This window comes from Oncorhynchus mykiss, chromosome 18 (genome assembly GCF_013265735.2).
Source record: "Oncorhynchus mykiss isolate Arlee chromosome 18, USDA_OmykA_1.1, whole genome shotgun sequence".
Taxonomy (NCBI): Eukaryota; Metazoa; Chordata; class Actinopteri; order Salmoniformes; family Salmonidae; genus Oncorhynchus; species Oncorhynchus mykiss.
In genome coordinates, this window is record NC_048582.1 from 68611403 (window position 1) to 68637560 (window position 26158).

A 26158-nucleotide genomic window follows, 5' to 3' on the forward strand; every position below is an offset into this window, starting at 1 on the left:
ACTGTACTCTACTGTATCCAAATCAAATCAAATCAAATTTAATTTGTCACATACACATGGTTAGCAGATGTTAATGCGAGTGTTGTGAAATGCTTATGCTTCGAGGTCCGACAATGCAGTAATAACCAACGAGTAATCTATCCTAACACTTTTTACAACAACTACCACACAAGTGTAAAGGGATGAAGAATATGTACATAAAAATATATGAATGAGTGATGGAACAGAACGGCATAGGCAAGATGCAGTAGATGGTATCGAGTACAGTATATACATATGAGATGAGTAATGTAGGGTATGTAAAAGTTATATTAAGTGGCATTGTTTAAAGTGGCTAGTGATACATTTTTACATCAATTTTTCCATTATTAAAGTGGCTGGAGTTGAGTCAGTATGTTTGCAGCAGCCATTCAATGTTAGTGATGGCTGTTTAACAGTCTGATGGCCTTGAGATAGAAGCTGTTTTTCAGTCTCTCGGTCCCAGCTTTGATGCACCTGTGCTGACCTCGCCTTCTGGATGATAGCGGGGTGAACATGCAGTGGCTCGGGTGGTTGTTGTCCTTGATGATCTTTTTGGCCTTCCTGTGACATCGGGTGGTGTAGGTATACTGGGGGGCAGGTAGTTTGCCCCCGGTGATGCGTTGTGCAGACCTCACTACCCTCTGGAGAGCCTTACGGTTGTGGGCACAGCAGTTGCTGTACCAGGCAAATGATACAGCCCGACAGGACGCTCTCGATTGTGCATCTGTAAAAGTTTGTGAGTGCTTTTGGTGACAAGCCGGATTTCTTCAGCCTCCTGAGGTTGAAGAGGCGCTGCTGCGCCTTCTTCACCAAGCTGTCTGTGTGGGTGGACCAATTCAGTTTGTCCGTGATGTGTACGCCAAGGAACTTAAAACTTACTACCCTGTCGACTACTGTCCCGTCGATGTGGATAGGGGGGTGCTCCCTCTTCTGTTTCCTGAAGTCCACGATTATCTCCTTTGATTTGTTGACGTTGAGTGTGAGGTTATTTTCCTGACACCACACTCCGAGGGCCCTCACCTCCTCCCTGTAGGCCGTCTCGTCGTTGTTGGTAATCAAGCCTACCACTGTAGTGTCGTCTGCAAACTTGATGATTGAGTTGGAGGCGTACATGGCCACGCAGTCGTGGGTGAACAGGGCTCAGAACACACCCTTGTGGGGCCCCAGTGTTGAGGATCAGCGGGGTGGAGAAATAGAATAATGATTTCTAAATTTATTTTGCGACTGGTCAGCATGTTAGCCAAACACATTTAAGCTCAGTTTTTCACAATTCCTGACTTTTAATCCTAGCAAAAATTCCCTGTTTTAGGTCAGTGAGGATCACCACTTTATTTTAAGAATGTGAAATGTCAGAATAATAGCAGAGATAATGATTAATTCTCTCTAGCATTGCCTTTAAATTTCTTAATTTGGGTCAAACATTTCAGGTAGCCTTCCACAAAATTCCCACAATGTGCCAAAATTGGGTGAATTTTGGCCCATTCCTCCTGACAGAGCTGGTGTAACTGAGTCAGGTTTGTAGGCCTCCTTGCTCGCACAGGCCTTTTCAGTTCTGCCCACAAATGTTCTATAGGATTGAGTTCAGGGCTTTGTGATTGCCACTCCAATACATTGACTTTGTTGTCCTTAAGCCATTTTGCAACAACTTTGGAAGTATGCTTGGGGTCATTGTCCATTTGGAAAACACATTTGTGACCAAGCTTTAACTTCCTGATTGATGTCTTGAGATGTTGCTTCAATATATCCACATCATTTTCCTTCCTAATGTAACCATATATTTTGTGCACCAGTCCCTCCTGCAGCAAAGCACCCCCACAACATGATGCTGCCACCCCCGTGCTTCACGTTTGGGATGGTGTTCTCCGGCTTGCAAGCCTCCCCCTTTTTCCTCCAAACATAACCATGGTATTTATGGCCAAACGGTTCTATTTTTGTTTCATCAGACCAGAGTACATTTCTTCAAAAAGTACGATCTTGGTCCCCATGTGCAGTTGAAAACCGTAGTCTGGCTTTTTATGGCAGTTTTGGAGCAGTGGCTTCTTCCTTGCTGAGCAGCCTTTCAGGTTATGCCGATATAGGACTCATTTTACTGTGGATATAGATACTTTTGTACCTGTTTCCTCCAGCATCTTCACAAGGTGTCATGTATTGTCATGTTGTGTCTTGTTTCTGTCCTTTCCCTTCACCCTGTCTCCCTCTGCTGGTCGTTATTAGGTTACCTTTTCTCCCCCTCTTTCCCCCAGCTGTTCCTTGTCTCCTCCTAACTACCTCGTCACCCCTTTTCCCACCTGTTCCCTTTTTCCCTCTGATTAGTCCTCTATATCTCTCTCTGTTTTTGTTCCTGTCTTTGTCGGATTCTCGTTTGTGTTACTCATGCCTGAACCAGACTATCGTCGTGTTTGCTGCAACCTTGTCCTGTCCTGTCGGAATCTGCCTGTTCATCTAACCTTGTCCTGTCCTGTCGGAATCTGCCTGTCCATCTGAGCCTACGTGTGTTTCGTCATTAAAGAAACTCTGTTTTGTTAATTCGCTTTTGGGTCCTCATTCACGCACCGTAACAGAAGAATCCGACCAAGAATGGACCCAGCGACTTCGGATCCTCTCCACTCAGCCGTCGAGATCCAGGGAGCGATGCTAGGCAGACACGAGCAGGAATTGTCTGCTGCTCGACATGCCGTTGAGACCCTGGCCACCCAAGTCTCCAACCTCACAGAACAGGTTCACCATCTCCGCCTCGATCCACCGGCCACTTCCAGGGCTTTCGAATCTCCGGAGCCCAGAATCAATAACCCGCCGTGTTACTCTGGGGAGCCCACTGAATGCCGCTCGTTCCTCACCCAGTGTGATATTGTGTTTTCTCTCCAGCCCAACACTTACTCCAGGAGCACTGCTCGTGTCGCCTACGTCATATCTCTCCTTACTGGACGGGCTCGTGAGTGGGGCACGGCAATCTGGGAGGCAAGGGCTGAGTGTACTAACCAGTATCAGGACTTTAAGGAGGAGATGATACGGGTTTTTGATCGATCTGTTTTTGGGGAGGAGGCTTCCAGGGCCCTGTCTTCCCTATGTCAAGGTAATCGATCCACAACAGACTACTCTATTGAGTTTCGCACTCTTGCTGCCTCCAGTGGCTGGAACGAGCCGGCTTTGCTCGCTCGTTTTCTGGAGGGTCTCCGCGCAGAGGTAAAGGATGAGATTCTCTCCCGGGAGGTTCCTTCCAGCGTGGATTCCTTGATTGAACTCGCTATTCGCATTGAGCGACGGGTTGATCTTCGTCACCGAGCTCGTGGAAAGGAGCTCGCGTTCTCCGTTGCCCCCCTCTCCGCATCACTACCATCTTCCTCTGCCGGCTCGGGTGCTGAGCCTATGCAGCTGGGAGGTATCCGCATCTCGACTAAGGAGAGGGAACGGAGAATCACCAACCGCCTCTGTCTCTATTGCGGTTCTGCTGGTCATTTTGTCACTTCATGTCCAGTAAAAGCCAGAGCTCATCAGTAAGCGGAGGGCTACTGGTGAGCGCTACTACTCCTGTCTCTCCTTCAAGATCCTGCACTACCTTGTCGGTCCATCTACGCTGGACCGGTTCGTCAGCTTCCTGCAGTGCCTTAATAGACTCTGGGGCGGAGGGCTGTTTTATGGACGAGACCTGGGCTCGGGAACATGACATTCCTCTCAGACAGTTAAGGGAGTCCATGGCCTTGTTCGCCCTGGATGGTAGTCCTCTCCCCAGGATTCAGCGTGAGACGCTACCTTTAACCCTCACTGTTTCTGGTAATCATAGCGAAACCATTTATTTTTTAATTTTTCGTTCACCTTTTACACCTGTTGTTTTGGGCCATCCCTGGCTAGTTTGTCATAATCCTTCCATTAATTGGTCTAGTAATTCTATCCTCTCCTGGAACGTCTCTTGTCATGTGAAATGTTTAATGTCTGCTATCCCTCCTGTTTCCTCTGTCTCTTCTTCACAGGAGGAGCCTGGTGATTTGACAGGGGTGCCGGAGGAATATCACGATCTGCGCACGGTGTTCAGTCGGTCCAGGGCCACCTCTCTTCCCCCACACCGGTCGTATGATTGTAGTATTGATCTCCTTCCGGGAACCACTCCCCCCCGGGGTAGACTATACTCTCTGTCGGCTCCCGAACGTAAGGCTCTCGAAGATTATTTGTCTGTAGCTCTTGCCGCCGGTACCATAGTCCCCTCCTCCTCTCCCGCCGGAGCGGGGTTTTTTTTTGTTAAGAAGAAAGGACGGGTCCCTGCGCCCCTGCATAGATTATCGAGGGCTGAATGACATAACAGTGAAGAATCGTTATCCGCTTCCTCTTATGTCTTCAGCCTTCGAGATCCTGCAGGGAGCCAGGTTTTTCACTAAGATGGACCTTCGTAACGCTTACCATCTCGTGCGCATCAGGGAGGGGGACGAGTGGAAGACGGCGTTTAACACTCCGTTAGGGCACTTTGAATACCGGGTTCTTCCTTTCGGCCTCGCTAACGCTCCAGCTGTCTTTCAGGCATTAGTCAATGATGTCCTGAGAGACATGCTGAACATCTTTGTTTTCGTTTACCTTGACGATATCCTGATTTTTTCACCGTCACTCCAGATTCATGTTCAGCACGTTCGACGTGTCCTCCAGCGCCTTTTAGAGAATTGTCTTTTTGTGAAGGCTGAGAAGTGCTCTTTTCATGCCTCCTCCGTCACATTTCTCGGTTCTGTTATTTCCGCTGAAGGCATTAAGATGGATCCCGCTAAGGTCCAAGCTGTCATTGATTGGCCCGTCCCTAAGTCACGCGTCGAGCTGCAGCGCTTTCTCGGCTTCGCGAACTTCTATCGTCGTTTCATCCGTAATTTCGGTCAGGTGGCAGCTCCTCTCACAGCCCTTACTTCTGTCAAGACGTGCTTTAAGTGGTCCGTTTCCGCCCAGGGAGCTTTTGATCTCCTCAAGAATCGTTTTACATCCGCACCTATCCTTGTTACACCTGACGTCACTAGACAGTTCGTTGTCGAGGTTGACGCGTCAGAGGTGGGCGTGGGAGCCATTCTTTCTCAGCGCTCCCTCTCTGACGACAAGGTCCACCCTTGCGCGTATTTTTCTCATCGCCTGTCGCCGTCGGAACGTAACTATGATGTGGGAAACCGCGAACTGCTCGCCATCCGCTTAGCCCTAGGCGAATGGCGACAGTGGTTGGAGGGGGCGACCGTTCCTTTTGTCGTTTGGACTGACCATAGGAACCTTGAGTACATCCGTTCTGCCAAACGACTTAATGCGCGTCAGGCGCGCTGGGCGCTGTTTTTCGCTCGTTTCGAGTTCGTGATTTCTTATCGTCCGGGCTCTAAGAACACCAAGGCTGATGCTTTATCTCGTCTCTTCAGTTCTTCAGTAGCCTCCACTGACCCCGAGGGGATTCTCCCTGAGGGGCGTGTTGTCGGGTTGACTGTCTGGGGAATTGAGAGGCAGGTAAAGCAAGCACTCACTCAAACTCCGTCGCCGCGCGCTTGTCCTAGGAACCTTCTTTTCGTTCCCGTTCCTACTCGTCTGGCCGTTCTTCAGTGGGCTCACTCTGCCAAGTTAGCCGGCCATCCTGGCGTTCGGGGTACGCTTGCTTCCATTCGCCAGCGTTTTTGGTGGCCCACCCGGGAGCATGACACGCGTCGCTTCGTGGCTGCTTGTTCGGTCTGCGCGCAGACTAAGTCCGGTAACTCCCCTCCTGCCGGCCGTCTCAGGCCGCTTCCCATTCCCTCTCGACCGTGGTCTCACATCGCCTTAGATTTTGTCACCGGACTGCCTTCGTCAGCGGGGAAGACTGTTATTCTTACGGTTGTCGACAGGTTCTCTAAGGCGGTTCATTTTATTCCCCTTGCTAAGCTTCCTTCTGCTAAAGAGACGGCACAAATCATCATCGAGAATGTTTTCAGAATTCATGGCCTTCCGTCAGACGTCGTTTCGGACAGAGGTCCGCAATTCACGTCTCAATTTTGGAGGGAGTTTTGCCGTTTGATTGGGGCTTCCGTCAGTCTCTCTTCCGGCTTTCACCCCCAGTCTAACGGTCAAGCAGAACGGGCCAATCAGACTATTGGTCGCATCTTACGCAGTCTTTCTTTTCGCAACCCTGCGTCTTGGTCAGAACAGCTCCCCTGGGCAGAATACGCCCACAACTCGCTTCCTTCGTCTGCGACCGGGCTATCTCCTTTTCAGAGTAGCCTCGGGTACCAGCCTCCGCTGTTCTCATCTCAGTTCGCCGAGTCCAGCGTCCCCTCCGCTCAGGCTTTTGTCCAACGTTGCGAGCGCACCTGGAAGAGGGTCAGGTCTGCACTTTGCCGTTATAGGGCGCAGACTGTGACAGCTGCTAATAAGCGTAGAACTAAGAGTCCTAGATATTGTCGCGGTCAGAGAGTTTGGCTCTCCACTCAGAACCTTCCCCTTAAGACCGCTTCTCGCAAGCTGACCCCGCGGTTCATTGGTCCGTTCCGTATTTCTCGGATCATTAATCCTGTCGCAGTGCGACTTCTTCTTCCGCGATATCTTCGTCGCGTCCACCCGGTCTTCCATGTCTCCTGTGTCAAGCCCGTTCTTCGCGCCCCCGCTCGTCTCCCCCCCCCCCCCCATCCTTGTCGAGGGCGCACCCATCTACAGGGTCCGTAGGATTTTGGACATGCGTCCTCGGGGCCGTGGTCATCAGTACCTAGTTGATTGGGAGGGGTACGGTCCTGAGGAGAGGAGTTGGGTTCCCTCTCGGGACGTGCTGGACCGTGCGCTGATCGATGATTTCCTCCGTTGCCGCCAGGTTTCCTTCTCGAGTGCGCCAGGAGGCGCTCGGTGAGTGGGGGGGTACTGTCATGTATTGTCATGTTGTGTCTTGTTTCTGTCCTTTCCCTTCACCCTGTCTCCCTCTGCTGGTCGTTATTAGGTTACCTTTTCTCCCCCTCTTTCCCCCAGCTGTTCCTTGTCTCCTCCTAACTACCTCGTCACCCCTTTTCCCACCTGTTCCCTTTTTCCCTCTGATTAGTCCTCTATATCTCTCTCTGTTTTTGTTCCTGTCTTTGTCGGATTCTCGTTTGTGTTACTCATGCCTGAACCAGACTATCGTCGTGTTTGCTGCAACCTTGTCCTGTCCTGTCGGAATCTGCCTGTTCATCTAACCTTGTCCTGTCCTGTCGGAATCTGCCTGTCCATCTGAGCCTACGTGTGTTTCGTCATTAAAGAAACTCTGTTTTGTTAATTCGCTTTTGGGTCCTCATTCACGCACCGTAACACAAGGTCCTTTGCTGTTGTTCTGGGATTGATTTGCACTTTTCACACCAAAGTACGTTCATCTCTAGGAGACAGAACGTGTCTCCTTCCTGAGCTGTATGACGGCTGCGTGGTCCCATGGTGTTTATACTTGCATACTCTTGTTTGTAAAAAAGAACGAGGTACAGATGAACGTGGTACCTTCAGGCGTTTGGAAATTGCTCCCAATGCTAAACCAGCCTTGTGGAGGTCTACAATTTATTTTTGGGGTCTTGGCTGATTTCTTTTGATTTCCCCATGATGTCAAGCAAAGATGCACTGAGTTTGAAGGTAGGCCTTGAAATACATCCACGTGTACACCTCCAATTGACTCAAACAATGTCAATTAGCCTATCAGAAGCTTCTATAGCCATGACATCAGTTTCTGGAGTTTTCCAAGCTGTTTAAAGGCACAGTCAACTTATTGTATGTAAACTTCTGACCCGCTGGAATTGTGATACAATGAATTATATGTGAAATAATCTGTCTGACTTGTGTCATCCACAAAGTAGATGTCCTAACCAACTTGCCAAAACTATAGTTTGTTAACAATAAATGTGTGTAGTTGTTGAAAGTTTTTAATGACTCCAACCTGACTGTATGTAAACTTCCGACATCAACTGTAAACTGTACTCTACTGTATCCAGGATATGTAAACTGTACTCTACTGTATTCAGGACATGTAAACTGTACTCTACTGTATCCATGATATGTAAACTGTACTCTACTGTATCCAGGACATGTAAACTGTACTCTACTGTATCCAGGACATGTAAACTGTACTCTACTGTATCCAGGATATGTAAACTGTACTCTACTGTATCCAGGATATGTAAACTGTACTCTACTGTATCCAGGACATGTAAACTGTACTCTACTGTATCCAGGATATGTAAACTGTACTCTACTGTATCCAGGACATGTAAACTGTACTCTACTGTATCCAGGATATGTAAACTGTACTCTACTGTATCCAGGACATGTAAACTGTACTCTACTGTATCCAGGATATGTAAACTGTACTCTACTGTATCCAGGATATGTAAACTGTACTCTACTGTATCCAGGACATGTAAACTGTACTCTACTGTATCCAGGATATGTAAACTGTACTCTACTGTATCCAGGATATGTAAACTGTACTCTACTGTATCCAGGATATGTAAACTGTACTCTACTGTATCCAGGACATGTAAACTGTACTCTACTGTATCCAGGACATGTAAACTGTACTCTACTGTATCCAGGATATGTAAACTGTACTCTACTGTATCCAGGATATGTAAACTGTACTCTACTGTATCCAGGACATGTAAACTGTACTCTACTGTATCCAGGATATGTAAACTGTACTCTACTGTATCCAGGACATGTAAACTGTACTCTACTGTATCCAGGATATGTAAACTGTACTCTACTGTATCCAGGACATGTAAACTGTACTCTACTGTATCCAGGATATGTAAACTGTACTCTACTGTATCCAGGATATGTAAACTGTACTCTACTGTATCCAGGATATGTAAACTGTACTCTACTGTATCCAGGACATGTAAACTGTACTCTACTGTATCCAGGATATGTAAACTGTACTCTACTGTATCCAGGATATGTAAACTGTACTCTACTGTATCCAGGACATGTAAACTGTACTCTACTGTATCCAGGATATGTAAACTGTACTCTACTGTATCCAGGACATGTAAACTGTACTCTACTGTATCCAGGACATGTAAACTGTACTCTACTGTATCCAGGATATGTAAACTGTACTCTACTGTATCCAGGATATGTAAACTGTACTCTACTGTATCCAGAATATGTAAACTGTACTCTACTGTATCCAGGATATGTAAACTGTACTCTACTGTATCCAGGATATGTAAACTGTACTCTACTGTATCCAGGACATGTAAACTGTACTCTACTGTATCCAGGATATGTAAACTGTACTCTACTGTATCCAGGATATGTAAACTGTACTCTACTGTATCCAGGATATGTAAACTGTACTCTACTGTATCCAGGACATGTAAACTGTACTCTACTGTATCCAGGATATGTAAACTGTACTCTACTGTATCCAGGACATGTAAACTGTACTCTACTGTATCCAGGATATGTAAACTGTACTCTACTGTATCCAGGATATGTAAACTGTACTCTACTGTATCCAGGATATGTAAACTGTACTCTACTGTATCCAGGACATGTAAACTGTACTCTACTGTATCCAGGATATGTAAACTGTACTCTACTGTATCCAGGATATGTAAACTGTACTCTACTGTATCCAGGACATGTAAACTGTACTCTACTGTATCCAGGATATGTAAACTGTACTCTACTGTATCCAGGACATGTAAACTGTACTCTACTGTATCTAGGACATGTAAACTGTGCTCTACTGTATCCAGGATATGTAAACTGTACTCTACTGTATCCAGGATATGTAAACTGTACTCTACTGTATCCAGGATATGTAAACTGTGTGTAGACGATGTGGTAATTCCGCTGAGATTCTGATTCTAATTCTAACTCAGCTGTTGTGTGAGTGTTAATAGTTACTTGGCATTGTTTTCTTACAGATCACGTACACAGGCCATTCGGAAAGTGTTCCAACCCCTTTACTCTTTCCACATTATGTTACGTTGCAACCTTATTCCAAAATGGATTGAATTGTTTTTATTCCCTGATCAACACGATACCCCACAACGATGAAGCAAGAACAGCTTTTCAGACGTTTTTATAAATGCATTGGGGGGAAAAAAAAGAGTTATCACATTTACATAAGTATTCAGACCCTTTACTCTTTTGGGGGAGGATCAGCTTAATATTGCGGAAAGAATGTTTACTCAGTACTTTGTTGAAGCAAGTTTGGCAGAGATTACAGCCTTGAGTCTTCTTGGGTATGACGTTACTTGGCACACCTGTATTTGGGGAGTTTCTCCCATTCTTCTCTGTAGATCCTCTCAAGCTCTGTCAGGTTGGATGGAGGGAGGTCAGGTCTCTCCAGAGATATTATATGGGGATTGAGTTTGGGCTTTCGCAGGGTACGGGTACGGGCACGGGTACGGGTAGCAGTGTGTGTGTTTCCATAAGTCTACCTGTGTACCTGTGCCAAGGCCTGGTTACCATGGGCACGGCATGGAGGATGACATCACCGTGTTACTGTGACATCATCACCAGACAGTGACTCATATTCTTTTGGGGTCGTGACAGTGCGTGTTTGTGTGTGTGTGTGTGTGTGTGTGTGTGTTTGCATTTGCGTTTGCACTAGTGTCCTTGCACTGCGATGCAAAAATTAAATCCAACAACCCAAATCATTTCAACATCAAAGTGTTTTTATTCTATGTAACAAAAATAATAAAAATTGTTCTTAGTTCTAAGAAAAGCCAAACTGAAAAACATAAACTGAACAAAATTCATAAACGAGACACACATTCACATCATGTCAAGGCAGAATAATCTTGCATTGGACACAAGGGGTTTCCCTGACACAGATTAGAATAGATTTAAATTCATAAATACAATTATGCAGATTCGTAGTCATATTTAAGGGGTTGGTTTCATTCTATCTTTTCTGTTTCCGTATCATCGTGTGTTATTTCTGAATAGGTTGGTTGGTCCTCCATCTAAATCAACATTCCACAGAGAAGTGGTATATTTTAACGGTCCACCGTATTAAACCTGATTCAAACAAACATATCAGTATCGTGTATTGTATTGATGTCAAGTGAAAAACCTATTCATAACATTTGAATAAGACTAGTTTTCCAGGGACCAACGAGGCCAACTGACTATGTCCAAGGAAGCAAGCTTAAACAAATCCTAAACCCACAATTAGATTACCCCTGGGGTAGCAATACAATCAAATATCAAAAATATATGAAACCACAGTAACATTCAACAGATAGCTGCAATGGGAATACAGATAATAACCAAATCAAACCTCAGTAACATTCAACAGATAGCTGCAATGGGAATACAGATAATAACCAAATCAAACCTCAGCAACATTCAACGGAGAGCTGCAGACAAGAAGCAACATGAACCCGAAATATAATTCCCCATATGGGTCTCCCTATGGGTCTCTCTATGGGTCTCCCTGTGGGTCTCTCTGTGGGTCTCTCTGTGGGTCTCTCTGTGGGTCTCTCTGTGGGTCTCTCTGTGGGTCTCTCTATGGGTCTCTCTGTGGATCTCTCTGTGGATCTCTCTGTGGGTCTCCCTATGGGTTTCCCTATGGGTCTCCCTATGGGTCACGGGTCTCCCTATGGGTCTCTCTATGGGTTTCTCTGTGGATCTCCCTATGGGTCTCTCTATGAGTTTCCCTATTGGTCTCCCTATGGGTCTCACTATGGGTGTCTCTATGGGTCTCTCTATGGGTCTCTCTATGGGGCTCCCTATGGGTCTCTCTATGGGTCACGGGTCTCTCTATGGGTCACGGGTCTCTCTATGGGTCACCCTATGGGTATCTCTATGGGTCTTCCTATGGGTCTCTCTATGGGTCTCTCTATGAGACTCTATGGGTCTCTCTATGGGTCTCCCTATGGGTCTCCCTGTGGGTCTCCCTATGGGTCTCTCTATGGGTCTCCCTATGGGTCTTCCTATGGGTCTCTCTATGGGTCTCCCTATGGGTCTCCCTATGGGTCTCCCTATGGGTTTCTCTATGGGTCTCTCTATGGGTTTCTCTATGGGTCTCTCTATGGGTCTCTCTATGGGTCAGGAAAGTACACAGGGAACCTAGAATGTCCATATGGACTGCTGAGGCATCTCTGTTACACACACACACACACACACACACACACACACAGGCAGGAAGGAACACACAAACACACACAGGCAGGCACGACAGAACACACACACACACAGACAATGCATGTGAATGCTCTCACAAAAGACAAAAGCTCATAAATATAAATGTGCACACAAATACATTCACAAGCACACACACACACACACACACACACACATTATCTTCTTATACCCAAACCACTGTAGCTGTGTTGTCATGTGAAAGAAGCTGTAGGTTTTAGTGTTACATTGTCATGTACATTATTACATACGTTTATATTCATACATACGCTTATTGTCATAATCATTTCATCATAGTTTCACAATTAACAGAAAAAGGCTAGAGCTTGTCTCTCTTTAAAGGGAGGGAACATTCTGATTGGCTTAAGGACGAGGGAGAAACGCCAATGGCTAGGGAAGTTCCATCGCTTCGCCTCCTCTATCTACAGGACACTAAGATTTCCGGTGTCTAGCCATTGGACTAGAAACATAGACACCCCCCCACACACACACACACAACTTACTCTTTTCTCGACTGAGTTCAAAAATCACTCTCTCCTCAACCACCTGTTACATCCCTCTGTCTGCCTGACATTTGAAGAGCAGGAGGAAGAGGAGGATGAAGAGGAGGAGAGGAAATGAGGAGAGGAAGATGGGAGGATGGCTTTTTGAGACTTTTTTAGAAGAAACAGGAGAAATATGGAGGCTTTGATCGTTAGCGGATCAACCAGCAACCTGCAATTATCATTGAGCATCATGAAACAATGGCACCACGGCTCTGTTAGTAGATGTCGAAATGTGTCGTCTTTTCCCCATGACATTTGAAGACTCACTATCAACACCATCACCATCACCATCACTATCATCAATGTTCGTATCATCACCATCACTATCATCACCATCACTATCAACACCATCACCATCACTACCATCACCATCACTACCATCACTATCATCACCATCACTATCAACACCTTCACCATCATCACATCACTATCAACACATCACCATCACTATCAACACCATCACTATCGTCAATGTTCGTATCATCACCATCACTACCATCACCATCACTACCATCACCATCACTAATATCACCATCACTATCAACACCATCACCATCACTATCATCAATGTTCGTATCATCACCATCACTATCAACACCATCAACATCACTATCAACACCATCACCATCACTATCATTACCATCACTATCATCACTATCATCACTATCATCACCATCACTATCATCACCATCACTATCAACACCATCACCATCACTACCATCACCATCACTACCATCACCATCACTACCATCACTATCATCACCATCACTATCAACACCATCACCATCATCACCATCACTATCAACACCATCACCTTCACTATCAAAACCATCACTATCGTCAATGTTCGTATCATCACCATCACTACCATCACCATCACTACCATCACCATCACTATCATCACCATCACTATCAACACCATCACCATCACTATCATCAATGTTCGTATCATCACCATCACTATCATCAACATCACCATCACTATCATCACCATCACCATCACTATCATCACCAACACCATCACTATCATCACCATCATCATCACCATCACTATCAACACCATCACTATTATCACCATCACCATCACTATCATCACCATCACCATCACTATCATCACCATCACTATCATCACCATCACCATCACTATCATCACCATCACTATCAACACCATCACCATCACTATCATCAATGTTCGTATCATCACCATCACTATCATCAACATCGCCATCACTATCATCACCAACACCATCACTATCATCACCATCACCATCACTATCATCACCATCACCATCACTATCATCACCATCACCATCGCTATCAACACCATCACCATCACTATCATCACCATCACCATCACTATCAACACCATCACCATCACTATCATCACCATCACCATCACTATCATCACTATCATCACCATCACTATCAACACCATCACCATCACTATCATCACAATCACAATCATGACCATCACAATCATGACCATCACAATCATGACATCACTATAATCACCATCACTATCAGCACCATCACTATCAGCACCATCACTATCACCATCACGATCATCACCATCACGATCATCACCATCACTATCAACACCATCACCATCATCACCAAAACTATGATCACCATCATCACCATCACCATCACTATCATCACCATCACCATCACTATCATCACCATCACCATCACTATCAACACCATCACTATCATCACAATCACGACCATCACTATGTCAGACTGTCTGAGAGGGGCTTTAGTATCTACATAACGGGGGATTGAAAAGCCTAATGTATTCTGTACCATGTCCGTCTTTTAGAGGCCAGCTTTAGTGAATGACTGGAAACTGTCGTTTTGCATGATCTGACCACGAACTCTCGCCCGTACACACACACACACACACACACACACACACACACACACACACACACACATTGTGGTTTGACCAGAATGCTGCGTCTGACCCTGTGAATGCTCTATTATCTCCCTGACAGCTTGAGGATAAACGTACATCACTGTCCTCCTGTTTTTCAATATACACCCCCCTCCTTTTTCCTCCCTCTCTCTCTCTACCCCTCTCTCTTTCTCTTTCTCTCTCCCCTCTCTCTCTCTCCCTCTCTCCCCTCTCTCTCTCCCCCTCTCTCTCTCTCTACCCCTCTCTTTCCCTCCCCTTCTCTCTCTCTTTCGCCTTCTCTCTCTTTCCCCTATCTCTCTCTCTACCCCTCTCTTTCCCTCCCTCTCTCTCTTTGTACCTCTCTCTGTACTTCTCTCTCTCTGTCTCTCTCTCTCTGTACCTCTCTCTCTCTCTCTCTCTCCCTCCCTCTCTTTCCTTCCCCTCCCCTCCTCTCTCTCTCTCTCTCTCTCTCTCTACCCCCTCTCTCCCTCTCTCGCTCTCTACCCCTCTCTCTCTCTCTGTACCTCTCTCTCTCTCTCTTTTTCTCAATCTATTAACGTCACACTGTCTGGTCCCACAAACCTCTGCTTCTTTTTTATTTTCAGTAAATGTATCTCCTAACCTTCATCTCCTTAAATTTTTATCCACCCTGCTCTCCTCCATCTCTACCCCCCTCATCCCCTCCCTACTTCTGCGGATTTCCTATGTCCATCCTGTCTCTCATCCTTCCACCCCCCCCCCCCCCCCCCCCCCCTCCATCCTTCTCTATATCACTTGGCAACAGTCGTACAATGAGAGGTCAAACATGCCATCTCCATCTCTCCCTCCTACCTTCCTCCCTCCCTCCCTCCTCCCTCACCTCCCTCCCTCACCACCTCCCTCGGCTCCCTCCCTCCTCCCTCCCTCTCCTCCTCCCTCCCTCACCTCCTCCCTCCTCTATTTCTGCATGTCACACTGTAGCAGTAGGACGATGGAGGGATCACTCTTGGCTGCCTCTTTGAACTCGTCCAGCGTGATCTCATCGTTGTGATCTTTATCCATCTTGGAGAAGATCTTATCCACGCGCTGCTGGGGAGTCAGCCCGTCCTCGTTCATACGCATCATTATCACAGTGCCAACCATCTTGTAGATCGCCTTGGAAACAGAGAGAGAGAGAGAGAGAGAGAGGAGGTGGTCAGTAAAGAATGGATTGGGGGCATTCGCTGGAGACAAACACAGTGATTTATCAGAAAGATGCACACAATTAACACACGTGGATGCACACACACATGCAGACAAGCACACGCGAACACACACAGACCTCTATGATCTCCAGCATCTCCATGCGTGTGATCTTGCCGTCTCCGTCTAAGTCGTACATGTTGAAGGCCCAGTTGAGTTTCTGCTCAAAGCTCCCCCTAGAGGTGATGGAGAGAACTGTCAAACATAAACGTGCAGAGGTGTGTGTGTGTGTGTGTGTGTGTGTGTGTGTGTGTGTGTGTGTGTGTGTGTGTGTGTGTGTGTGTGTGTGTGTGCGTGCGTGCGTGCGTGCGTCTGTGTGTGTGTGTGTGTGTGTGTGTGTCTAAGTGTGTGTGTGTGTGTGTGTCTAAGTGTGTGTGTGTGTGTGTGTGTGTGTGTGTGTGTGTGTGTGTGCGCACCGTCAAACCTGACATCACCTGTGTTACGGATCGTACCTCGAGGTGATTGACAGGGCACAGATAAACTCCCGGAAGTCGATGGTCCCGTCCCCGTTCTTATCGAAGGTCCGGAAGGCGTGCTGGGCGAACTTAGACGCGTCGCCGTACGGAAAGAACTGCATGATAAAAAACAGATTAAGAAGTGTAATGTCATTTAATGTAAAAACGTAGGTCGCTGGAGGGCTTTTTAATATATCAGTGGGGTTTTCTGAGGACATGAATGTATGTGTCCCAAAATGGCATCCCATGGGCAATGGTCAGCGGTAGGGCACTACATAGGTAATAGAATGTGACTTGGGACGCATGCCATGACGATGTTGCACATTGTAAATCCCTCTACTCCCAACGAGTTTCTGCTTTAGGAATCCCATGGACCACTGTACTCAGTCCTTTCTCTTCTTCCTTCCTCCCCCTCTCCCCTCTTCTCCCCCTATTTAATGCTACTTCCTCTTCTTCCTCCCTCCCCCTCTCCCCCCCTATTTAATACTACTTCCTCTTCCCCCCCCCCTATTTAATGCTACGTCCTCTTCAACCCCCCCTCCCTCCCTTCCTCCCTCCCTCCCCCTCTTTAATGCTACTTCCCCTTCAGCTCTCTCTCTCTCTCTCTCTCTCTCTCTCTCTCTCTCTCTCTCTCTCTCTCTCTCTATTCAATTTAAATTCAGTAGACGTCATTGACATGGCAAGGTAAATTAATGACATTGTCAAAGTATACATGTAACAAACAAAATGGTGGCACCAACAGCCAATCATCTTGGACCAGAGTGAGAACAGCCTCTCTGGGAAGGTTTTCCTTTGACGACCTGTCTCTGTAGCCAGACTGTGCTCACTGAGTCTGTACCCCGTCAGTGTTTTCCTCAGTTTTCTATCAGTCACAGTGGTCAAGAGTGTGCAAAGCTGTCATCAAGGCAAAGGGTGGCTATTTGAAGAATCTCAAATATAAAACCTATTTTGATTTGTTTAACACTTTGTTTGGTTACTTGATGATTCCATATGTGTTATTTCGTAGTTGTCACGCCCTGGCCTTAGTTATCTGCGTTTTCTTTATTATTTCTGTTAGGCCAGGGTGTGACATGGGTGATTTATTGTGTTTTCGTCTTGTCTAGGGGTTTATTAGATTTACGGGGTTGTGTTCAGTGTAGTTGTCTAGGTGAGTCTATGGTTGCCTAGAGTGGTTCTCAATCAGAGGCAGGTGTTTATCGTTGTCTCTGATTGGGAACCATATTTAGGCAGCCATGTTCTTTGGGTATTTTGTGGGTGGTTGTCTCCTGTGTCAGTGTTTGTGCCACACGGGACTGTTTTGGGGTTTTCAAGGTTCTCGTTTTGTATTCTGTTCTGTTGTAAATTGAAAAATATTTTTTTTTTAGCTAAAAGTATTATTATATAATTGATCGATTGACTATGACTTTTCAGATCGCCCAGAATTGCTATCTGCAGGGTTAGCTCTGGGTAAATGTTGAAATTGTTCAGCCATTCCTGGACCTGTGACCAAAAACAAGCTACATATGGACAATACCAAAACAAATTATCTAATGATTCTGTCTCCTTGTAGCAAAACCTGCAGAGCTGGGAAGGTTGTATCTCCAATATGTATAGCATTCTATTGGTTGACAGAATTCTGTATAATAATTTAAAGTTTTGAATCTGCCGTCGTTTTAAGTATCAGCTCTTAAACCATGTGCCATGGAATCAGTACACTGAAAATCTCTACACAACTATTTTGAAAGACCAATGATGGTCTCTAATGCAAGGCTGACCGACAAGTTCCTTACATTCCCCCTTTCCACTTTCCTCCTCCATTTTTGTAGTAATGCTGCAATTCATTGGTTATAATTTTGGGTAGAGCAGACATTTCCATATGTCTGTGTTAGCTGCATGTGCGACATAACTCCAGCAGTCCTATTTATGATATAATTTTTTTTTTTTATATAGACAAAAAAGGGGTTTCAGTTCCAAATAAAATTGAATATTTTTTTTCTCATATACATTTTTAAAATGTTTCTCTAGGTCTAGGCAAGACCATGAGGAAATATGTCAACTATGATATGGCTACTAAGAGGCGCAGCAGTCTAAGGCTCTGCATCTCAGTGCGAGAGGCGTCACGACAGTCCCTGGTTCAAGTCTAGACTGTATCACATCTAGCCGTGATTGGTAGTCCCATAGGGCGGTGCACAATTGGCCCAGCGTTGTCCGGGTAGAGCGTCAATGTAAATAAGAACTTGTTCTTAACTGAATTGTTAAATAAAGATAAAATAAATCAATTTAAAAAAAGAGTTATTCAAGGTATTTTACACGGTAGCAAGATCTTATCTATTTTTGCTAACTTTCTATAAAAATGTATTGGAGTGAAATCATGTATGTCTTTCGGGATATGTATACCGAGTATATCCACATCACCATCAGACTATTTTATTGGTAAACTACACGGTAATGTAAAAGTTGTATTTTTTTTAGTGATCCAATACGTGGTGCAGTTATCATAATTTGGTTTTAATCCAGAGAGGAAAGAACAATTATCTAGATCCTCTAAGAGTCTGTAGAGGGATACTAATTGTGGTTTTAAAAGAAAACGTGAATCGTAAGTGTTCAATGACACCTTTGGTTTTAAGGATTTCTAGCCCCTTGATATTATTGTTGGATCAGATTTTTATAGTTAACTTTCAATGGCCATAGTAAATAGATATGGCGATAGTGGACAACCTTGTTTTACTCCTCTTGACAGTTTAAATCTTTATTTAAAGATAAGCCATTATTTACTATTTTACACCTAGGGTTACTACATTATAAATTATTTTAACACATTTTTACAAGGCATTCTCCTAAATGTAAATAATCCAGAGATGTATGTTTAAACTACAGTCCTACTTTTTCAAAGGCCTTTTCAACGTCAGCCATGAATATCAGATCTGGTTTCCCAGATTTTTCATAGCGTTCTAATGTTTCCAGTACTTGTCTTATATTATCTCCAATGTATCTTCTATGTAAAAAACCTGTCTGATTAGAATGAATAACGTCCGACCATACCTTTTAAAATACATGCGCTAAACATTTTTGCTAGAATTTTTGCATCACAACACTGAAGTGTAAGTAGCTTCCAATTTTTTAAATGGACTGGATCTTTATAATTCCCACTTGTATCCTGTTTCAGTAATAATAAAATAATTCCTTCTCGTTGAGTGTCTGATAATCTACCATTTACATAGGAGTGGTTAAAACATGCTAATAACCCTCCTCTGAGTATATAAACAAACGTTTGGTATACTTCCACTGGTATGCCATCCAGCCCTGGAGTTTTCCCCGTAATTTAAAGTCTTTAATTGCATCAAGAAGTTCCTCCTCTGTAATTTGGCCTTCACATGAGTCTTTCTGTACAGATGTTAATTTTACATTATTAATAGGAAAAAAATCCATACAATAGCTTCGGTTAGAGGAGATGGAGGAGACTGAATTGAAAACATATGTTTAAAGTACTTTGCTTCCTCTTTCAAAATATAATTTGGGGAATCATGAGTGACTCCGTCATTTCTAACAAGTTTCAGTCAATTATTTTTGGTGGCATTTCTATGTTGAAGATGAAAAAATAATTTGGTGCATTTTTCCCCATATTCCATCCAGTTGTCTTTATTATTATAAAATATTACACTTTATCATTGTTGAATACGTTCCTCCATTTCATTTTGTTTCCTCTAACTTATTTTGAGCCTCTATGGTACAGTTTTATTGCTCTCTATCTGTTCTGTCCTTCTATTACCTCTATTACCTTGTTAGTATGGACCTTTGACCTAAATTCTTTTTGTTTTAGAGATGAGTACTGAATTGCATGGCCTCTAAAGGCACATTTAAAAGTGTAAATAGATTAGTACAACGTCGCGCCGTTACCTGAACGCCCATCTGCGGCCCGCTAATTGTTAGCGGTCTTATCGGCTGCTGTCTGAATAGGTCTATCGGACCATTTTCTTGGGTCACTATAACTATATCTATTTTGCCAATTGGATTGGTCCCCTCTACCACACGGAACCCCACTAATCTACCGACGGAAGCGCACGAGGTGGCTGAAAACAGACTTCCATCCTCTGCCAGCTTGCTACCCACGGACCGGCTAGCTGTCTGAATCTCCGTGACCCCAACCAACCTCACTGCTCACTGGACCCTTATGATCACTCGACTAAGCATGCCTCTCCTTAATGTCAATATGACTTGTCCATTGCTGTTCTGGTTAGTGTTTATTGGCTTATTTCACTGTAGAGGCTCTAACCCTGCTCATTATACCTTATCCAACCTTTCACCCACACATGAGATGCAACCACCACCCACACATGCGATGACATCACCTGGTTTCAATGAGGTTTCTAGAGACAAAATCTCTCTCATCATCACTCAATGCCTAGGCTTACCTCCACTGTATTCACATCCTACCAGACCTTTGTCTGTACATTATACCTTGAAGCTATTTTATCGCCCCCAGAAACCTGCTCCTTTTACTCTCTGTTCCGAACGTACTTGACGACCAATTGTCATAGCTTTTAGCCGTACCCTTATCCTACTCCTCCTCTGTTCCTCTGGTGATGTAGAGGTGAATCCAGGCCCTGCAGTGCCTAGCTCCACTCCTATTCCCCAAGCGCTTTCTTTTGATGACTTCTGTAACCGCAATAGCCTTGGTTTCATGCACGTTAACATTAGAAGCCTAACTACAACATTTTCAGACAAGGGGGTGGTGTTGCAATCTACTGCAAAGATAGCCTGCAGAGTTCTGTCCTGCTATCCAGGTCTGTACCCAAACAATTTAAACTTCTACTTTTAAAAATCCACCTCTCTAAAAACAAGTCTCTCACCATTGCCACCTGCTATAGACCAACCTCTGCCCCCAGCTGTGCTCTGGACACCATATGTGAACTGATTGCCCCCCATCTATCTTCAGAGCTCATGCTGCTAGGTGACCTAAACTGGGACATGCAATCCGCAGCCATCCTACAATCTAAACTTGATGCCCTCAATCTCACACAAATTATCAATGGATTTACCAGGTACCACCCCAAAGCCATAAAAACACTGGCACCCTCATAAATATCATCCTAACCAACTTGTCCTCTAAATACAATTTTGCTGTTTTCAACCAAGATCTCAGCGATCACTGCCTCATTGCCTGCATCAGTAATGGGTCAGCGGTCAAACGACCTCCACTCATCATTGTCAAACGCTCCCTGAAACACTTCAGCAAGCAGGCCTTTGTAATCGACCTGGCCCGGGTATCCTGGAAGGATATTGACCTCATCCCATCAGTAGAGGATGCCTGGTTATTTTTTTTAAATGCCTTCCTCACCATCTTAAATATGCATGCCCCATTCAATAAATTTAGAACCAGGAACAGATATAGCCCTTGGTTCTCTCCAGACCTGACTGCCATTAACCAACACAAAAACATCCTATGGCGTTCTGCATTAGCATCAAACAGCCCCCGTGATATGCAACTTTTCAGGGAAGTTAGAAACCAATATACACAGGCAGTTAGAAAAGCTAAGGTTAGCTTCAAGCAGAAATTTGCTTCCTGCAACACAAACTCAAAAAAGTTCTGGGACACTAAAGTCCATGGAGAATAAGAACACCTCCTCACAGCTGCCAACTGCACTGAGGATAGGAAATTCTGTCACCACCGATAAATCGAATATAATTGACAATTTCAATAAGCATTTTTCTACAGCTGGCCATGCTTTCATCCTGGTTACCCCTACCCCGGTCAACAGCACTGTACCCCCCACAGAAACTTGCCCAATCCTCCCCATTTCTCCTTCTCCCAAATCCTGTCAGCTGATGTTCTGAAAGAGCTGCAAAATCTGGAACCCTACAAATCAGCCAGGCTAGACAATCTCGACCCTCTCTTTCTAAAACTATCTGCCGAAATTGTTGCAACCCCTATTACTAGCCTGTTCAACCTCTCTTTCGTATCGTTTGAGATCCCAAAAGATTGGAAAGCTGCCGCGGTCATCCCCCTCTTCAAAGGGGGTGACACTCTAGACCCAAACTGCTAAAGACCTATATCTATCCTACCCTGTCTTTCTAAGGTCTTCGAAAGCCAAGTCAACAAACAGATTACCGACCATTTTGAATCCCACCGTACATTCTCCGCTATGCAATCTGGTTTCAGAGCTGGTCATGGGTGCACCTCAGCCACGCTCAAGGTCCTAAACGACATCATATCCGCCATCAATAAGAGACATTACTGTGCAGCCATTTTCATCAACCTGGCCAAGGCTTTCAACTCTGTCAATCACCACATTCTCAACGGCAGACTCGATAGCCTTGGTTTCTCAAATGATTGCCTCGCCTGGTTCACCAACTACTTCTCTGATAGAGTTCAGTGTGTCAAATCAGAGGGCCTGTTGTCCGGGCCTCTGGCAGTCTCTATGGGGTGCCACAGGGTTCAATTCTTGGGCCGACTCTCTTCTCTGTATACATCAATGATGTCGCTCTTGCTGCCAGTGATTCCCTGATCCACCTCTGTGCAGACAACACCATTCTGTATACATCTGGCCCTTCTTTGGACACTGTGTTACCAACCCTCCAGACGAGCTTCTATGCCATACTCCTTCCGTGGTCTCCAACTGCTCTTAAATACAAGTAAAACTAAATGCATGCTTTCAACCGATCACTGCTTGCACCTGCCCGCCCGTCCAGCATCACTACTCTGGACGGTTCTGACTTAGAATATGTGGACAACTACAAATACCTAGGTGTCTGGTTAGACTGTAAACTCTCCTTCCAGACTCACATTAAACATCTCCAATCCAAAGTTAAATCTAGAATCGGCTTCCTATTTCGCAACAAAGCATCCTTCACTCATGCTGCCAAACATGCCCTCGTAACCATCCTACCGATCCTCGACTTCGGCGATGTCATCTACAAAATAGCCTCCAACACCCGACTCAATAAATTGGATGCAGTCTATCACAGTGCCATCCATTTTGTCACCAAAGCCCCATATACTACCCAACACTGCGACCTGTACGCTCTCGTTGGCTGGCCCTCGGTTCATACTCGTCGCCAAACCCACTGGCTCCAGGTCATCTACAAGACCCTGCTAGGTAAAGTCCCCCCTTATCTCAGCTCGCTGGTCACCATAGCAGCATCCACCTGTAGCACGTGTTCCAGCAGGTATATATCTCTGGCCACCCCCAAAACCAATTCCTCCTTTGCTAGTCTCTCCTTCCAGGTCTCTGCTGCCAATGACTGGAACTAACCACAAAAATCTCTGAAACTGGAAACACTTATCTCCCTCACTAGCTTTAAGCACCAGCTGTCAGAGCAGCTCACAGATTACTGCACCTGTACATTGCCCATCTATAATTTAGCCGAAACAACTACCCCTACTATTTATTTTGCTCCTTTGCACCCCATTATTTTTATTTCTACTTTGGACATTCTTCCACTGCAAATCTACCATTCCAGTGTTTTACTTGCTATATTGTATTTACTTTGCCACCATGGCCTTTTTTTGCCTTTACCTCCCTTATCTCACCTCATTTGCTCACATCGTATATAGACTTGTTTATAATGTATTATTGACTATATGTTTGTTTTACTCCATGTGTAACTCTGTGTTGTTGTATGTGTCGAACTGCTTTGCTTTATCTGTCCAGGTCGCAGTTGTAAACGAGAACTTGTTCTCAACTAGCCTACCTGGTTAAATAAAGGTGTTCTCAACTAGCCTACCTGGTTAAATAAAGGTGAAATAAAAAATAAAATAAAATAAAATAAGGGGATCTGTTGTACCTCTGTTATGTCTGAAAAAGTCAGCTAGAAAACAAATTATCATCCAATAGGATTTAATTCCATGTCAAATATCCTCGCTCACGTGGAAATTCAGTAAGAATAATTTATTTGCCAATTATCTGATGGTCCGACCACATTCTATCCCCTATCAAAACTTTTTACAACTTTTGGTGCTAACTAGAATGACATAAGAAAGAAGTCAAGACGACGATCTCACTAGGTCAGGATATTAAACCTCCATGTATATCTCACTAGGTCAGGATATTAAACCTTCATGTATATCTCACTAGGTCAGGATATTAAACCTCCTCCATGTATATCTCACTAGGTCAGGATATTAAACCTCCTCCATGTATATCTCACTAGGTCCGGGTATTAAACCTCCTCCATGTATATCTCACTAGGTCAGGAAATTAAACCTCCTCCATGTATATCTCACTAGGTCAGGATATTAAACCTCCTCCATGTATATCTCACTAGGTCAGTGTATTAAACCTACTCCATGTATACCATTGCTACTAAGTAACCCTCCAATTGCTCTCCACTATTCCACCCGCTAAAGCCCATCCAAAGTCGGGTTGCCATCCCAGTGACCGACAGACCGCCCCAGTCCCCTCCGGATCCCAGGGCCCCTCTCGGATCCCAGGGCCCCTCTAGAGACCAGGACCCATCCTTGGAAAAGAGCACACAGTGCTAGATGTCTATAATGTGAGAAGTTAGCATAGCAGACTAGATGTCTATAATGTGGGATGTTAGCATAGCAGACTAGATGTCTATAATGTGTGAAGTTAGCATAGCAGGCTAGATGTCTATAATGTGGGAAGTTAGCATAGCAGACTAGATGTCTATAATGTGGGAAGCTAGCATAGCAGACTAGATGTCTATAATGTGGGATGTTAGCATAGCAGACTAGATGTCTATAATGTGTGAAGTTAGCATAGCAGGCTAGATGTCTATAATGTGGGAAGTTAGCATAGTAGGCTAGATGTCTATAATGTGTGAAGTTAGCATAGCAGACTAGATGTCTATAATGTGGGATGTTAGCATAGCAGACTAGATGTCTATAATGTGGGATGTTAGCATAGCAGACTAGATGTCTATAATGTGGGAAGCTAGCATAGCAAACTAGATGTCTATAATGTGGGAAGTTAGCATAGCAGACTAGATGTCTATAATGTGGGAAGCTAGCATAGCAGACTAGATGTCTATAATATGGGAAGTTAGCATAGCAGACTAGATGACTATAATGTGGGAAGTTAGCATAGCAGACTAGATGTCTATAATGTGGGAAATTAGCATAGCAGACTAGATGTCTATAATGTGGGAAGTTAGCATAGCAGACTAGATGTCTATAATGTGGGAAGTTAGCATAGCAGACTAGATGTCTATAATGTGGGATGTTAGCATAGCAGACTAGATGCCTATAATGTGGGAAGTTAGCATAGCAGACTAGATGTCTATAATGTGGGAAGTTAGCATAGCAGACTAGACGTCTATAATGTGGGATGTTACCATCCTTGGAAAAAAGCACGCAGTGCCACCCACAGAACACAAGCAGATCATTGGCTAAAAGTATTTCCAATGCTCTCACCTCAATTTGCTTTATACATAGCCATTAAAATATATATATATTTAAATATCTCATGTATTTTAATTTATATCATTAATAATTAATACGCGTAATAATGTTGACAATTGGTGCAAAGGATTGCTACCTGTAACCAGGAATTATATTACATTTTTTGTTTGCGATAGCTTGCTCCTATCCATTATTTTAGCAAACAATTATTGTTTATCTATTTATTTATTTATTATCTCCTATATTGTCCCTAACTTCCTTACCCCCTTAGCCAGCCTGCCAACTTAGTGGAGTCTGCCATGAGCACAGTCAGTGTAGTCAGCTCAGCTATCCCCATTGAGACCATGTCTGTGCCTCGATCTAGGTTGGGCAAAACGAAACATGTTGGTGTTCGCCTTAGCAATCTGACTGGACTAAAGACCTCCTCCATTCTTGTCGTTATTGTAAAAGATTGTGATATCTCACATCTCAAAATAGGGCCGTGAAGGTGAATGGAATGGCACTGGAGCGACGAAACACCCTTGCTGTCTCTGCCTAGCCAGCTCCCCTCTCTCCACTGGGATTCTCTGCCTTTATTAACCCTATTACAGGGGCTGAG

The 26158-nt window shown here is 44.6% G+C and overlaps 1 protein-coding gene and 1 long non-coding RNA gene across 2 annotated transcripts in view; both read right to left on the reverse strand.

The window, feature by feature from the left end:
- Positions 1-10610: 10610 nt before the first annotated feature.
- LOC118941211 lies at positions 10611-13225 on the reverse strand. The gene is made up of 2 exons (XR_005037544.1): positions 11297-13225; positions 10611-11239 (listed from the first exon to the last, which is right to left on the reverse strand). It is a non-coding gene; the product is annotated as an uncharacterized LOC118941211 (long non-coding RNA).
- A 2248-nt stretch (positions 13226-15473) lies between these two features.
- hpcal4 (hippocalcin like 4) overlaps positions 15474-26158 on the reverse strand; it is a 72233-nt gene continuing 61548 nt past the window's right edge. Inside the window, exons 3-5 of the mRNA XM_036953602.1 lie at positions 16215-16333; positions 15842-15938; positions 15474-15675 (exon numbers count right to left, since the gene is read on the reverse strand). Of these exons, the coding sequence (XP_036809497.1) occupies positions 15478-15675; positions 15842-15938; positions 16215-16333 (414 nt within the window). The 3' untranslated portion in view covers positions 15474-15477. The remainder of the gene's footprint in view (positions 15676-15841; positions 15939-16214; positions 16334-26158) is intronic.